This window comes from Lutra lutra, chromosome 14, assembly GCF_902655055.1.
Source record: "Lutra lutra chromosome 14, mLutLut1.2, whole genome shotgun sequence".
Classification (NCBI taxonomy): Eukaryota; Metazoa; Chordata; class Mammalia; order Carnivora; family Mustelidae; genus Lutra; species Lutra lutra.
Window position 1 is genome coordinate 88,434,056 of NC_062291.1, and position 13,470 is coordinate 88,447,525.

General features: G+C 59.3%; 1 protein-coding gene across 4 annotated transcripts in view; it reads right to left on the minus strand.

The window, feature by feature from the left end:
- Nucleotides 1–12,714, minus strand: part of CFAP46 (cilia and flagella associated protein 46) — an 89,054-nt gene extending 76,340 nt beyond the window's left edge. For 3 of the 4 annotated variants that reach the window (XM_047703377.1, XM_047703376.1, XM_047703379.1), the window contains exons 1-9: nucleotides 12,631–12,714; nucleotides 12,079–12,203; nucleotides 11,754–11,885; nucleotides 11,157–11,221; nucleotides 9,753–9,917; nucleotides 8,782–8,905; nucleotides 8,225–8,319; nucleotides 7,345–7,455; nucleotides 3,166–3,265 (exon numbers count right to left, since the gene is read on the minus strand). In XM_047703377.1, the coding sequence (XP_047559333.1) occupies nucleotides 3,166–3,265; nucleotides 7,345–7,455; nucleotides 8,225–8,319; nucleotides 8,782–8,905; nucleotides 9,753–9,917; nucleotides 11,157–11,221; nucleotides 11,754–11,885; nucleotides 12,079–12,203; nucleotides 12,631–12,679 (966 nt within the window). In that variant the 5' untranslated portion in view covers nucleotides 12,680–12,714. Of the gene's footprint in view, nucleotides 1–3,165; nucleotides 3,266–7,344; nucleotides 7,456–8,224; nucleotides 8,320–8,781; nucleotides 8,906–9,752; nucleotides 10,229–11,156; nucleotides 11,222–11,753; nucleotides 11,886–12,078; nucleotides 12,204–12,630 lie in introns of those variants that run through there. The other variant, XM_047703378.1, reaches the window with a different exon arrangement.
- Nucleotides 12,715–13,470: the final 756 nt, after the last annotated feature.

Consider the following 13,470-nt stretch of genomic DNA (forward strand, 5'->3'; position numbering starts at 1 on the left):
AGCCTTGTGTTGGTGTCTGTGCATCTGATGAAGTCGTCTCTTTTCCAGGCGGTACAGTCCAGTTCCGGCAGGGAGAGACCCTCCCCTGTGGGGCCGGGTGAGAATGCCAGCCAGGGAGACGTGGCCGGCAGCTCTAGTGCGGGGAAGGCCCAGTGTCATCGTCCCCACGGGGCTCCGCCAGCCGAGGTCAGCCTCAGCAGACACGGTAGGATTCCTCAACAGTCAAGGCTGCTGGTCTCTTGTTTCAAGGTCTATTGGGGTCCTTGGTGGCGAAGGCTGCTGGGGACCTCCCAATCCCTTTCTCTCCCACAGGGGAGGTCGCAGCCATGGGGATCTCTTTGGGCACTAGGGCTGGGTTGCAAGCACTCTAGCAGCGCTGGCCCCGACCCCTGGCCTACAGGCGCCTGTGGAGCAGCCGTAGAGCTGGAGACCACGTCAGGAGGCTTGCAGAGCAACGGCGGTTCTGGGATCCCGGGCACTGGCTACTGACATAAGCAACACTGTGGTTATGTGGGTGTGTGTGGCGGCCGGGCAGCCAGGACCTAGATTGAACTGCTTAAAATTCTACTCCAGGAACGATTCTCAGCCCTGTGTTCCCGGTCAGACTGTTCCCAGTCTCCTGGTTGGTGGCTCCCTCGCCGGCGTGTGCGGGTCCTGTATGCACGGGCCCGGGTCGGATCCCAGCTGAAGACCTGAAGGGGGCCCCCGGGGCTGTCCAGAGCTCCCCTCTTGTGCTGCTCGCTGCTCCCTGGCGCTCTGTCCTGTGAACCGGGGCGGCTCTGTCCTCCGGGCGACCCACTGCTCCGTGTAGCAGCTACTGCCTCGGGCCTCACCCGCGCTCCGCTCCGGAGCCCAGCTGCAGCGTCCGCAGGCGTAAGCTGACGGTCAGGCCCGGTGGCATTTGTTCCCACCTCTAGAGTTTCACCTTCCTTCACTCTCCACTGTTCAGTCCCTTGAAGACTTTTGTCTCATATTTTGCTGGGTTTATTTAGTTGTTTCAGACTTGAGGACCTTTTACTCCAACTTGGCCAGAAAAAAAGTTCGTTTCTTTCACGATGTCACTTTCATAGTCTTTCCCGTTTTTAAGGAAAGGTTCCCGTTCTTCTGAACTATCATACAATGACACGGTTGTCTTTGTTTACCACCCCTCGGAGGATGGTGAACTATCAGACCCTGCCGCTCAGTCGTCTCCGTCTCCACGACGCCTCTGCCCTCTTGCTCGGTGTTGACCCGCGCTGACCCCCTGGGAGTGACCTGGCACGTGGACTTCCCAACCATGCGGCCCGTCCCTGCAGGGAGACCCCATGAAGAAAAAGCTGACAAACCCTGAAAATGTGAACACGCCCACTTCAGAGAGACCGTAATGACCTTCACATCCGCTCACCTGGTCAACAAACTTTGCCGAGCACCTCCTGAGTGCCGGACATTATGCTGGGAAGGGGGTTCACCGCGGCAAACAGGTCAGATGGGTCCCTGTCCCCCAAGAGTCCAAGGGTCCCTGTCCTCCAAGAGTCCAAGGGTCCCTGTCCTCACAGGGAAAATGGACGATCACCAAGTGACACACAAACGTCACCGTCACGCATACAGGTCAAGGCGTAATAATGTGACTAACAACTTACCAGGAAAACAGCACGATTCCAAACGGAGATGAACCAGTACCCATGTGAGAGGACAAACGTACGACGTAAACGGAGATACTCCTATTTGTAGGAAGAGACTTAACTAACACGTTTCTCCGCACACAGATGAGAACGAGCATGGTCGTAAAAATCTGAGCCAAATAACGCCGAGGCTGTTTAATGGATACACACAGAATCCTCCACTTAAAAAACGAAGACATCCTCTCCAAGTCCGCCAGAGTATCCACAAACCCCAGGGACAAGAAATACGGAGTACATTGCAAAGGGCCAGTGAGGAGAGGGGGCTGTGGTCCCAGAGGCACGGTTCACAGGGCTGTCGGCACCGGAGCTCCCCGTTTAAGAAAGAAGCCTAGGCGTTTCCACGGATACCACAGGCCACGCAGCAGCACTGCCCTGGGGAACGGCCCTCTCGTGGGAGGTCGCTGTCTGAGGCTGGCCTGAGCGGGGGGAGACCCCAGTGCTAAGGTTGGGCCACTGTGTGTGGAAACAGAAGATGGGAATGGCTCCGTGAAGAACTCTGAAGTCCTTCCAAAATGCACCTCCACCGGTTCCGGCCCCTGCGCTCTCTGGCCGCGCTGCTGTCCAGCCTCAGTGGCACGCGGCCCTGCCACACGTCCCACCCTCCCAACCGGCAGTGCTGTCCAAGTACCACCGATCGTCCAGGTCCGGGTGACGTTTTCCTTCCGTTTTCAGAACAATTTCCAGACCAACAGAACCACAAACGTGACTGCTCTCCCAGCTGAACTGTCTCATGACCCACGCCGCAGAGGGGCACTGCGCTGCGGCTGTATTTGGAGGCAAACATCGGAGAAGCAGCCGAGATCTGAGACTCACGGGGACTCTGGGACCAAACACGGCAGGTGCTCGGGGGAAAGTACAGGAAGTGACGGAGGTAGAAGGGCCCCAGCGTCCGGGCAACCCCTCCCTCCCCTCTCGCACTCTCACGGGTGCTGGTGTCGGGGAGCCGCGTTCCACGGAGCGGGCAGCCAAGGAGCCTCTGTTCTGCCAAGAGCCCTCGCGGCCCCCACAGTCAAGGCACAGGCCGGGGCGCGCACCCTTGGGAAGCTCGGGCAGGAGGCAAATCTTTCGTTGGAGGAAATTTTTAATACATATTTTTAAATCTTGAAAGTGCAATTCCCGAGTACTTTTGTGTCCGTGGATTTACTATAGATAAAAAACGTTTAAGTGCGGGTAAAAGCACGAGGTACAAAATGCTAATTTCAGCCCTTTCTGCGAAAGCAGAGGAACGGGACTGAAGTGTCGGGTCCCGGGGCTGGCAACAGGGTGTGGGTCGGGAACACTATGAGACACTGGGCAGCCCCTCAGGTGAGTAGTGGGGCGGCCGGCAGCAACCTGGGCCGCGGCTTCAAGGGCGGCGAGACTGGGGGCACGAGCCGCACCCTCTTGCCAAGGGGCCGCACCCCTGCACAACGGTGCCTCTTCGCCACCACACCCCTGCTGAGGGCTTCAGACCCGCTCTCCCGCCCCGGCCCGCCCCGAGCACGTGCAGCCGCCCGCCGCTTACTCTGCTGTGGACACTCTGCAGGTCAGAGAGGCAGGCGGAGGCCATCTCCTCGCACTTCAAGGCCAGAGAAAGCCGGGCCAGTTCGAAGAGCAGAAGAATTCTGGGAGAGAAGAAACAGACGGGCCCCGCGTCGGTCGGGGCATCCGGGGGCACGGCCGCGTGCTCCTCTACCCGACGGGGAAGCAGCGGTCGCTGGTTAACCCCACGCGGGAGATAAACACCAAACAAACCTCCTACGGCCACGGTTCCCAGGCCCGGCCCCCACCAGGTCCTGAAGCCACACTTGACGGAAATGAAGAGCTCGGTCTGCTCAGGGAACTGCTCCTCCTCCTGTGCCCTCGGACGGGGACAAGCACAGGGAAGGGGACGGGGACAAGCAGCCCCGCACGGCCATCAGCACCCCGGTGTCACTGTCTGACTCAGCAGAGCTGTGGGAGCAACACAGGGAACAGACACGAACTTCCTGACTCAAAGCCTCTTCCTCTGGCCACGGGACACGCATCCGGAGGCATCGCTGGTCCCGGTCCCTGCACAAAGTGGTAGGCTGGTGCTAACGTCGTCTGGGAGTGCAAAGGACCCGTGACGGCTGGGGCAACGGGCTGGAGATCAGACGGTGTGATCGGAGACTAGTGGAAGACCACAGGAGTGCAGGCCTGGAGCAGGACGGGCCCGGGTCCCCCCCTTGACCTGACACCCCGGCCCAGGTAGTTCTTCATTGGGCTCGGGAGACCCTGCACACCCAGGACCCTCAGCGGCAGCCACCAGATGCCAGTAGCAGCCCCCTGCCGCGGCCCCCAGTGGCCTCCAGACATGCCAAACGTCTCCTGGGACAAGCCTGAGCCCCTTCTGCCCTTTGCAAGCGAACCATCGCAGTCTTCGCACGATCCCCAAGCAGATCGTCTGCTGTAATAACCGAACCCAGTGTCGCCACCCTCCCCACTGCGTTCCCACTGTCCCGGCCCACCGCCTCCTCCACCTGCTCAGCCCCTGGAGCCCCAAGGGCCCCAGCAGACCTCGCCTCCTGACATCCGGCCCCTCGGTGCTCCTGGACCTCTGGCCGCCTGGACCCAGTGCACAGATTAAGAGGGAGAACCCAAATAGGTACAAATCATGGAGTTTCAGTCCTTTTTTTTTTTTTTTTTTTTTAGTTTTAAACAGAACATTTTTCCCGCCCAGAATTCTGGGCAAAGAAGCCCGGGTGGAAGGCGGTCAGCAGAGCCCCTCTCTCAGAGTTGGAGCCGCAGGCCGTCAGACAAGGAATGACCCCCAGCGAACACACAGAAGGCAGCTGCGGCCCATGGGACAGGAGCCCAGGCCGCACGGGACGGGCCCCCTCCTCCAGCCCAAGCAGCACCTCTGGCGAAGGCCGACGGTGCGGGAAGCCGAGGAAACTCAGCTGTCGGTGTCAGGAGCCGCGGCACAGCCCCTGGGGCCACACGCAGGAAAAGCAGAAGCTCCTGGGAAGGGAAAGCCAGAGCGACACCGCAGGGGCAAGGACCATCTTCAAACCTGGAGGGTGGGAGGGCCTTGCTGGGCACAGAGGGAGAGGTGGAGACACAAGGCCAAGGCTGGCTCACGCTGGGGGGAAGCACACAGCCCTGGGCTTCTGGGGGACCCAGGTCAGCCTCGACTCATGGGGCTGTTGGGGAAGGACTGAGCAACAGGCCCCGGACTGGGGGGATAAATGTGAGTTCGAGTTAGTCTTAGATTAAATAAAACATTTCTGTACATCAAAAATTAATGTTAAAAACTTACAAGGTACACAAACTGGGACAAGGGATAAACATACGGGAGCTGGAGGGCCCAAATTTTAAAACAGAAAAAGCTTCTGCGAGTCAGTAATGAAATGGTTTATACCCTTATTAAAAACCTGGGGAAAATAAGCATATAGGAAACTAATAAAGGGGGAAAATGCCAGGAAACACAGGACAAAACAGTAGCAGTCAGAGGGAGGGGTGGGAGCAGTGGCACGCCCCCTCCTCCGACTCGCCCTGAGGTGACCAGAGAGGTCAGAGGCCAGGGTCTTCACAGGTGGGCTCCACATGGCTTTTGCAGCATGTCTCAAGTACCCCAGAGTCCCATTTCTAGAAACTTCCTGGAGCTGCCCCATCAGTAGCGAGACCACAGGGGAGGGCCCAGCTGTAACACGGCAGGCGGGAGGGGACGCGGCAGTCGTGCAGACACGTGCCAGGTCTCTCTAACCCGAAGTGCTCCGGCCGACCCCCCAGAGGGCCGGAAAACCCACGTTACGAACTTCACTGCAGACAGTCTGTGATGTAGGAACAGGCTCACAATTTCTATGGGAAAAGTAGTTAAAAACCTGTGAGACGTTCATGCTGGAAGTACACATTGATCCATTTCCAAACTCCCTGTAACTACTGCATGTTCAATTTGAAATAAGAGAAAAATGATGGAATCCACCCATTTAAAGATTCATTTATTTTAGAGGGCGTGAGCACGGGGTGGGGCACAGGGAGAGAAAATCACGAATGGAGTTTGCACTGAGCAGGAAGCCCGACGAGGGGCTCGATCTCACAACCCTGACATTGTGACCTGAGCCGAAACCAAGAGTCAGACGTTTAACCAACTGCGTCCCCAGGCACCGCAATGATAAAAATAATTTTAAAAATATGTATAGACACCACCCCTGGCCCATTAAATCTGTATAAATCCAAGAGCCGCGGAGGAGCTCCTCCAGAAGTGACAACACGGACAGGAGACATCTGGGGCCCCTTCATCCAATCTACCACGGCGGCCTCCAGAGGCCCGGGGCCCCTGCTCCCTGGTGCTCACAGCCTGTGTGACCCCGTCCCTCTAGGAGAGCGCAGCCTGGCGCCTGACCACGTCCCACACAATTCCGACTCCCCGTGTGCGGGTCAGCGGTCCCCAGCTGGCTCCGACAGAGCAGCCCCTGTGCCCCGCCAACCCCCGGATGGCCGCGGCTCCTGGATGCCGGTCCGCAGGCAGCTTTAGACAATGAGCGCGCGTGTCCTACGCCGCTGGCTCTGGGGTAACTTGTGACGTGGCGACTGGTTAGCACACCCCCAGACGAGTTTCCGGAGGCGGCAGGGATGGGCTACCAGCCACTAATGGGCTTGAGCGACAGGATTTCATCTCGTACAGTTTCGGCGGCCAGGAGCCTGAGGCCCGGGCAAGACCCGTCCTGCTCTGTCAGCTTCCGCCGGTCGCCAGCAGCCTTGTGCTCATCGGCTTGTGGCTACAACGCTCCGACCTCTGCCTCCGGCGTCACCCGGCCTTCTGCCCCGTGAGCATCTGCGTCCCAGACCTCCCTCTCCTTAGGAGGACGCAAGCCACCCGTGAGGGTCCATCCCAACCCAGCGTGACCCCACCCGAGCCTGACAACCTCTGTAAAACCTGTTTCCAAATAAAATCATGTTCACCAGAAGCAAGGGCTGGGGCTTGACTAGGTCTTTTGGGGGACACAATTCCACCCGTAACACCCCAAAATTAACGAATGAGTGGCAGAGTAACACAACACACTGGTAGTGATCACAGGCCGCGGCCGCAACGGTTCCTGTGTTGGGAGCGTGGGGAAGGGGAGACAATCACTGGGAACGCAAAGGGCCGTCGTTCAGAAGGCCCGCCCCCACTGCGGAGCAGTACGCCGCCGCGTGGTAATCGGGGCACACAGACGGGACCAGAGCAGGGAGGTCATTTCAGCCACCGCCCCAGCAGGGTAGGGCTGGTGCTCTTTGCTCCGAGTCAGCACTCGTGAGCACGTGACAGGACAGCGGCCCGACAGGGAAGCCCGCCCCGTCATCCCTGCGGGGACAGCGCGCGCTCCCGCTCCGGCCCACAGCCGCTGGCGCAGCTCTCCGCTCCCGGGAACCCAGTCCGGGATGTCTGCAACCGCCAGCGGCGCCAGGGGACGCAGGAAGGCGCAGGACTGAAAAGCGAAGTCCGCGGGCAGAGGAGTCTAGCCGCGGACACGTTTCGCTGCTGCTCAGAAAGCTGTGCGATGTTTCAACACCTTGACACGTACCTGTGCTGGGAAGCTGGATTTGATTTTAAAAGTATGACATGAAGTTCCGTATCCCGAATGCTCCCAGACAGCACGAACGTCAAGGCCAAAGCAAAGAGCAGACACTCGGCCGGGGCTGACCCTTGCTACGGCACAATGACCACGTAGACGGAGCAGCAGAAGAACCGAACACTTACTCCTCCTCTCGGGCCGCAGGGGAGCGCTGGTGATTGTAAGAACTTAAACGTCCGTAGGCCTTCTTCAGAACTGCGTCCACATCTTCAGGTAACTCATTCTTATCCAATTTCCTAGAATTTATTCAAACGTTAAATAAAACCAAAATATCATGTCAGATTTGTTCCAATTATCCTAAGAGAGACAGAAAGTCTAGGAACCTGTGTTTCCTGCTGAACTGAGGCCTTAGAAAGCCCTCCTCCCTCATTCCTTCACTGTCCAAGATGACTTCTCATGCCTCCTTACGGCCCTCGCTCCCCAAACAGGCCCTCTCTCCCCGCACAGGCCTCTGCCGGAACCAGACCCACAGGAGGGCAAACCTGCAGGCTGGCTGGGCCCTTCGTGCCTCCCCTGCTCAGACACACAAGGGTCTCCGCACGGCCCTCGCCTCACACGCTCTGGATCTCCCCACGGCTCTTCCCTTGCACACAGCGGCTGTCCTCCAGCTTCATCCCCTCTGGCCGCTCTAGCAGGTGTCTGCCCGCACCTGAGTCCGTTCTTCCTCCACTTCAAACCACTACCGTCAGGGTGCTATCCAAGTCAACCCCTCCTGTTTTGCTCAATGTCAAGGTCAAGTGTGAAGGCTCATCGGGAAGGGCCCATCAGACAGAGCTCGCCCCGCCAGTGCCTCTGCTCTGTAACGACTTTCCTCGCTGGCTTAGAAGCTACACTCACCCACTGGCCACCTCTCTGGCCACTTCTAAGTAAAGGGAGGCAGAGTCCCATCCTGTGGGCCCAGGCCTCTCCCTACTGTTCCACCGTCACCACCCCCCGACACAGCCACATCCCCTCTAGGTGCCACCCAGGCCCTGAGTCAGCACCTAAAACTCCTAAGCCACTTACGCTTTCAGCATATTGATGTGGTAAGTGACAGCCAGGCTGGTGGAGGTTTTCTTCTCTTCCGCTAACTGAAGCTCGTCCGCCAGTCCATGTCGCACCTGTCACGAAATGGATGAGAATTATCCATTGATGTAAACAAATAATTAGGTAGAAATCCAGATATTAGTTATTATTTTACAATCATTTCTCTTTTAAAATAATACTTATAACAAACAAGTACCCCTTCGTTAATTATATTTTACATTTAGTTTACATGGAGAACCTAAGCTGGTTTCCGGTACACCAAGTTAGCAGAGGAGGACGGTCCCCGTACACGTTCTGGGGTTTATGATTCCTTAATCTTAACAAATCTTCCGCTAGCCTGTTCTCAATCCAATGCTGTTACGAGTGAAATATTCAAAGATCACAATAAAGGCAAAGATTTTGGTTTTTTGTCAATGGATGCACGACGCACGTGTGCTTTTCTCTCGGTGGACGGACCCGGCCGTTGTTACACGCACTCCCCAAAGACGACGTTGAAGAACGTCACGTCTGCCCGCACCTCCCACATGCCAGCTCACCATGATGGAATAGATGTGTCGGTGTTTGTGCGGCACGTTAGCCTTTATGAACGGTGCCGCGGTGGCACAAAGCTTCGCGGCCTCTTCCTTTTTTCCGGCTTGGAGATAACAGTCCAGGAGCTCCCTGGGGAATACAAACCAACTAGATATTAAAACCGGATAAAATCGTTTCCCACCGCAGATGTCCAGTAACCAGGTGATTATGCGTTTGTTACGTCGCGCAAACTTCAGAAAGACACGCGGCTCAGCCGGCTCCTCACCGCGCCAGCGTCCGCGAGCTGCGCTACCCTTGTCAGCAGGGACAGGAAATGTCTGCACTGTAACTACCTCGAACATTTAAAATAGCATTTTTCAGAAAGATTGTATTTATGCTTATTTTCTGCTAAAAGCTCCCTAAACAGCCATAAGGCAGGTAAAGGAAAGCCTATAGATTCTGGATTCCAAGTTCAGGGCACGTCCTCTGGGTCCCCCTTGCAGACACTCCCCCAGTCTCTGGCCTGCATGTCGTGCTCCCCAAAGATAGGAAAAGTCTGGCTGCTCGCCCCCTGGCCCCCTCAGCACAAGGATCACACGCTGACATAACTCACCATGGCTTCTCGGGGCTGCCTCTCCGGTGAGGCACTAGGCACACACCTCCTTAAACAGGGCCATCCTGGCCGAGTTTTACGTCGCTAAAATGTCTACCCCATTAACAATTCATTGAACCAAGTTAAAACCACAAGCCAGGATTATGACCCAAGCTCACATTTCCTGTGTTCTGAGTCCAAGCACTCGACTTGTTATAACCCCCCATGATCAGGACGCTGTGATTTCGTCTGCAGACCTCATCAGACAAGACACACACAAAACGTAATTGTAGCTACAGATTAGAGCAGTGATATCCGCCCTGCGCTGTGACGTGACCCTCCTGCAAGGAGCGAGCGGGAGGGGCAGGCGGTCAGAGGCTGTGTGTGCGTTGGTTAGGGACTCACAGCATCAGCTCTGCTCGCCACTCCGTGTCCTCCTCCTCAGTCTGGTTTAACACACTGACGATCTGGGAGAGGCTGGAGAGCAGATGGTGGTGATAGCCCGGCTTGAGAAACGGCCTCACCATTTGCCAGTAGAGGACTGATGCGTTATACACCAGGAAGTAGTACCTGCAGGGCGCACAAAGGTCCTCTGAGAGCAGGTCCCCAGCCCGCCAGGCGCCCATCGCGAGCCAGTCCTGAGTCCCTGAGTCCTCTGTCTCCAGCAGATGGCAAGAGCACAATCTGAGCCGCTCTGGGCCAATCACACCCACACGGCCTATGCAGAAGGGCATGGAGGCTACAGGTCAAGTCCAGCCACGATGACCTGGCCACGTGAGTCCTGAGGCCGGACTAGAGATCCCTTCACCCATTCGATCATTCCAAAAGTGATCGGCTCCCTGTGAAAACGCACCAGCCAGCAAGGTCTCCTTTGGTTCCCAAGAGATAGACAAGAATAGGCAAGTGCAGAGGGAATCAAGGAAGGCTTCCTGGAGGAAGGAACATCCTGCTGAAACCAGACAGCAGCGTAGGGAAAGGGTCTGGCAGGTTAAAAAAAAAAAAGAAGAAGAAGAAGAAGAGCAGAAACTTTGGGGACCAAAGTCCCCATGCCTGAGCATGAAGTGCAAAGTGGGGCAGGAGGAGGGGTGAGGATGGGAGCAGGGACACCCCTCAGATGGTGGGCTTTTTCCTGAAGGCTGGACAGAGCCTGGAGGAATCTGAGTGAGGGTCCCACAGGGGTCAATCGGCCTTTCTTGCTCCCGGCCCCTCTGAGAGGCCAGCTCTGCCTTGTAAGGCCCCAGGGGCCTGGGGAGGAGACTGTCAGAGCACTGATCGGGAGACCCAGGGAGCGAGTCGGGATTCACACCTGCTCCTCCCGTAAGTGGTGCATCCTACTCAAATAGGTCGAGTTACTACCACTTTGCGTGCAAACGTAATGGTTTCAAGAACATTTCTTTTTGATGAAGGAAACCTTCAGTAGGAAAGTGTGCGGGACTTGCAGCTGAATCGCTGTGCACGTGAGGCCTCGGCCCGTCTGCCAGAGGGGATGTGGGCGAGCGGGGGCCGGGGAGGGAGGGACCCTGATGCTGAATCCACAGAGGCCCAGAGAGTAAGGGGCCATGGAGACCAGCCAAGGGAGAAGTTCCCACAGACAAAAACCATGTGATCACAGGAACCACAGGACAGACAAAAGGGTGAGGCCAAGGGACTCGTGTGCTCGGCCCAGACCTACACGTTAGCGACAGAGCATTCAGCGAGGGCACGGCAAGGACAACCCCCCAGTCTCAACAGGCAGAAGCATGTGGTAAATCCTGGTCCTGGACCTTTTATCCAATCCCAGTTAGAAACGGCCGATTCTATTACGCCTACCTGGGTTCCCCTTTTGCAAAGTTTATTGCCTTCATATACTGAGTCACACAATTTTCAAATTCCTCCTAAAACAACATAAAAATGCATCATTATATTGAATTTGCCACTGAAACATCAGTCATTCATTGTGGCTACGTCCGTGGACATCAAGCCGCCTACGGACTGGCCTGGGAGCCTGCGTGTGAGCAGCCGGAGCCGGGACACTTCGCGAGCCCGCACGTGCACCCGGCCCAGGTCCAGGGCAGCTGTCCTGGGCACGACCAGAGCACGAGCATGCAGGTGCCCAAGGTCAGACAGGGACTTGGGGAACAGGCCCGTTTCCCACCACTGACAAGGAATCGCTGGCAGACCTTCCCCTGGAGTTCTTGAGGGTTTGCCTGCCCCGACTGCACTTTCGGGTGAGACTGTAAGTCTTTTGACACAAGACGTAACATTTTGAGGAGAATCAAGGCAGCCTCAGGGAAAACCCGGAGCGGCACAGGCCCTTAGCATTTGTTTAGGAACGGGGACCTAGCGTGGGGGGTGCAGTGGGGGGCTGGCTGTGCCCCCCAAAGCGTCACCCTCAAATGGAGGCCTGCCCTCTGGGGCGTCTCTCACCAGGTCTTCGGTGGACTTGGGGGCACAGAGCTGGGCCCGGCACAGGTGCGCTCGGCCCAGGAACTGGGTGACAGGCCCCTTCACCTTGAAGTACATCCGGAGGCAGTCATCGCTCATCGCGGGGTGCCCCATCTGCAAGACACCGCAGTCCTGCCATGAACACCCCAGAAGGGGCGTCTGCAGAGAGCCTGGCAGGCAGCGGCTCTGAAGACAGACCAGAGGACTGCATCGCCCCAGCTCTCTGCGGCTCCGCGTCCTGGTTCCAGAAACAGCGACCCTCCTAGGACACCGACGACCCCCCCCCCCCCCCGCCCGCACTCAGTACCTTCAGGGCTTGTTCTGCGCACAAAACAAACAGATCGGGGCTGAAGCTTTCCATGGGGTCAAACTCTGACCTCCCGAGGTTGGCCGACTTAATCAGCTCGTAAGCCCTCTCCAGGGCGGCCTCATCTACCGGGACCGCAGAGGAGAGAGCGCACGTGGCATCACTGCGCGCGGGGACCAGTGTGGGAGGGGCCTGCTGTCCGGCCTCCGCCCCCCGCGGACCGGGCTCCACCCCCCGCGGACCCGGCTCCGCCCCCCTCGGACCCGGCTCCGCCCCCCGCGGCCGCGCCCCTCCCCCGCGCCCAGTCTCCACCAGGCCGGAGCGTCCGCAGCAGGGGGCAGGCATCCCGAGCCCCCGTGGAGGACGACGACGCGGGCCGCGGGGGTCCTGCGGCGGGGGTGGGGCGCGGGCCGGACCTCCTCCAGTGGGAACCCCCAGGCGGGACCCGGCCGCCCCGGGTCTGCGGTCCGCTGGGACGGGTGTGTCGCCTCCCCGGGGGCAGGGCCCTGGGGCTTCCGGGTCCCTCGGGCCGGGGACGGGACCCGCGCCCACCCTGCTGGCTCTGGGCGCGGGCCAGCTCCTGCGTGATGACCAGGTCCATGGCGCCGCACCGAGCGCCGCAGGCTTTCTCCGGCCGCCGGCGGCGGGTGGTTGCCTAGCGACCAGGGGACGCGGCCGGCGCTACGGGTCGGCGACGGGGCCACACTAGTCGGAGGCGAACCGCCGCCCGCGCCCCGCCCTGAGCGCTCTCTCCCGCGGGTTCCCGCCAGCGACGTGGGGGCGGGCGCGCGGCCCCGCGGCCCGGGGAGCGGAGCCAGGGCAGGGCGCGCTCGCGTCGGGGCCTCACGCTGGCCCGGGCGCCCCGCCTCGCGCCGCTCCCCCCACCCTCCCGGGGAGATGCTGCAGCCGCCCCGCGCCCCCGCCCGAGCAGCCCCCAGGTGGGGACGCCCCTGGGTCTGGCCCGACTGTTCCTGCCCAGACTCCGGCCCGGGGCCGTTCCGTGCGTCCTCGTGCGTTCTGCAGACCCGGGATCCTGCGCACCGTTGCTCGGCCCGCCTGGGCTGAGGCTGAGCGACCTGGAGACGCCGCGGGCGCAGCGGCCGCGACCGTGGATACGGGTCTGGGGCTCGGATCCTGAGAGGGTCGCGCCCGCGCTGGCCGGCTGAGCCCAGCTGTGGCTCCCGAGCCGGGGCGGCCGCTCCGTCTGGGCGTCTGGGAGGCGGAGGACTCGCCTGCGCTGGGCAGGAGGTGGTCTGCGCGCCTCTGCGCGCGCGGCTGTGGACAACCCCCCGGGGGGAGCCGGGCTGGAGACCCCCCAGCCTTGGAGACCCCTCGGCCAGGAGCCGCGGGAAGAGCTGGGTTGGGGGCAGAGAGGTGGAGGGAGAGCCGGGC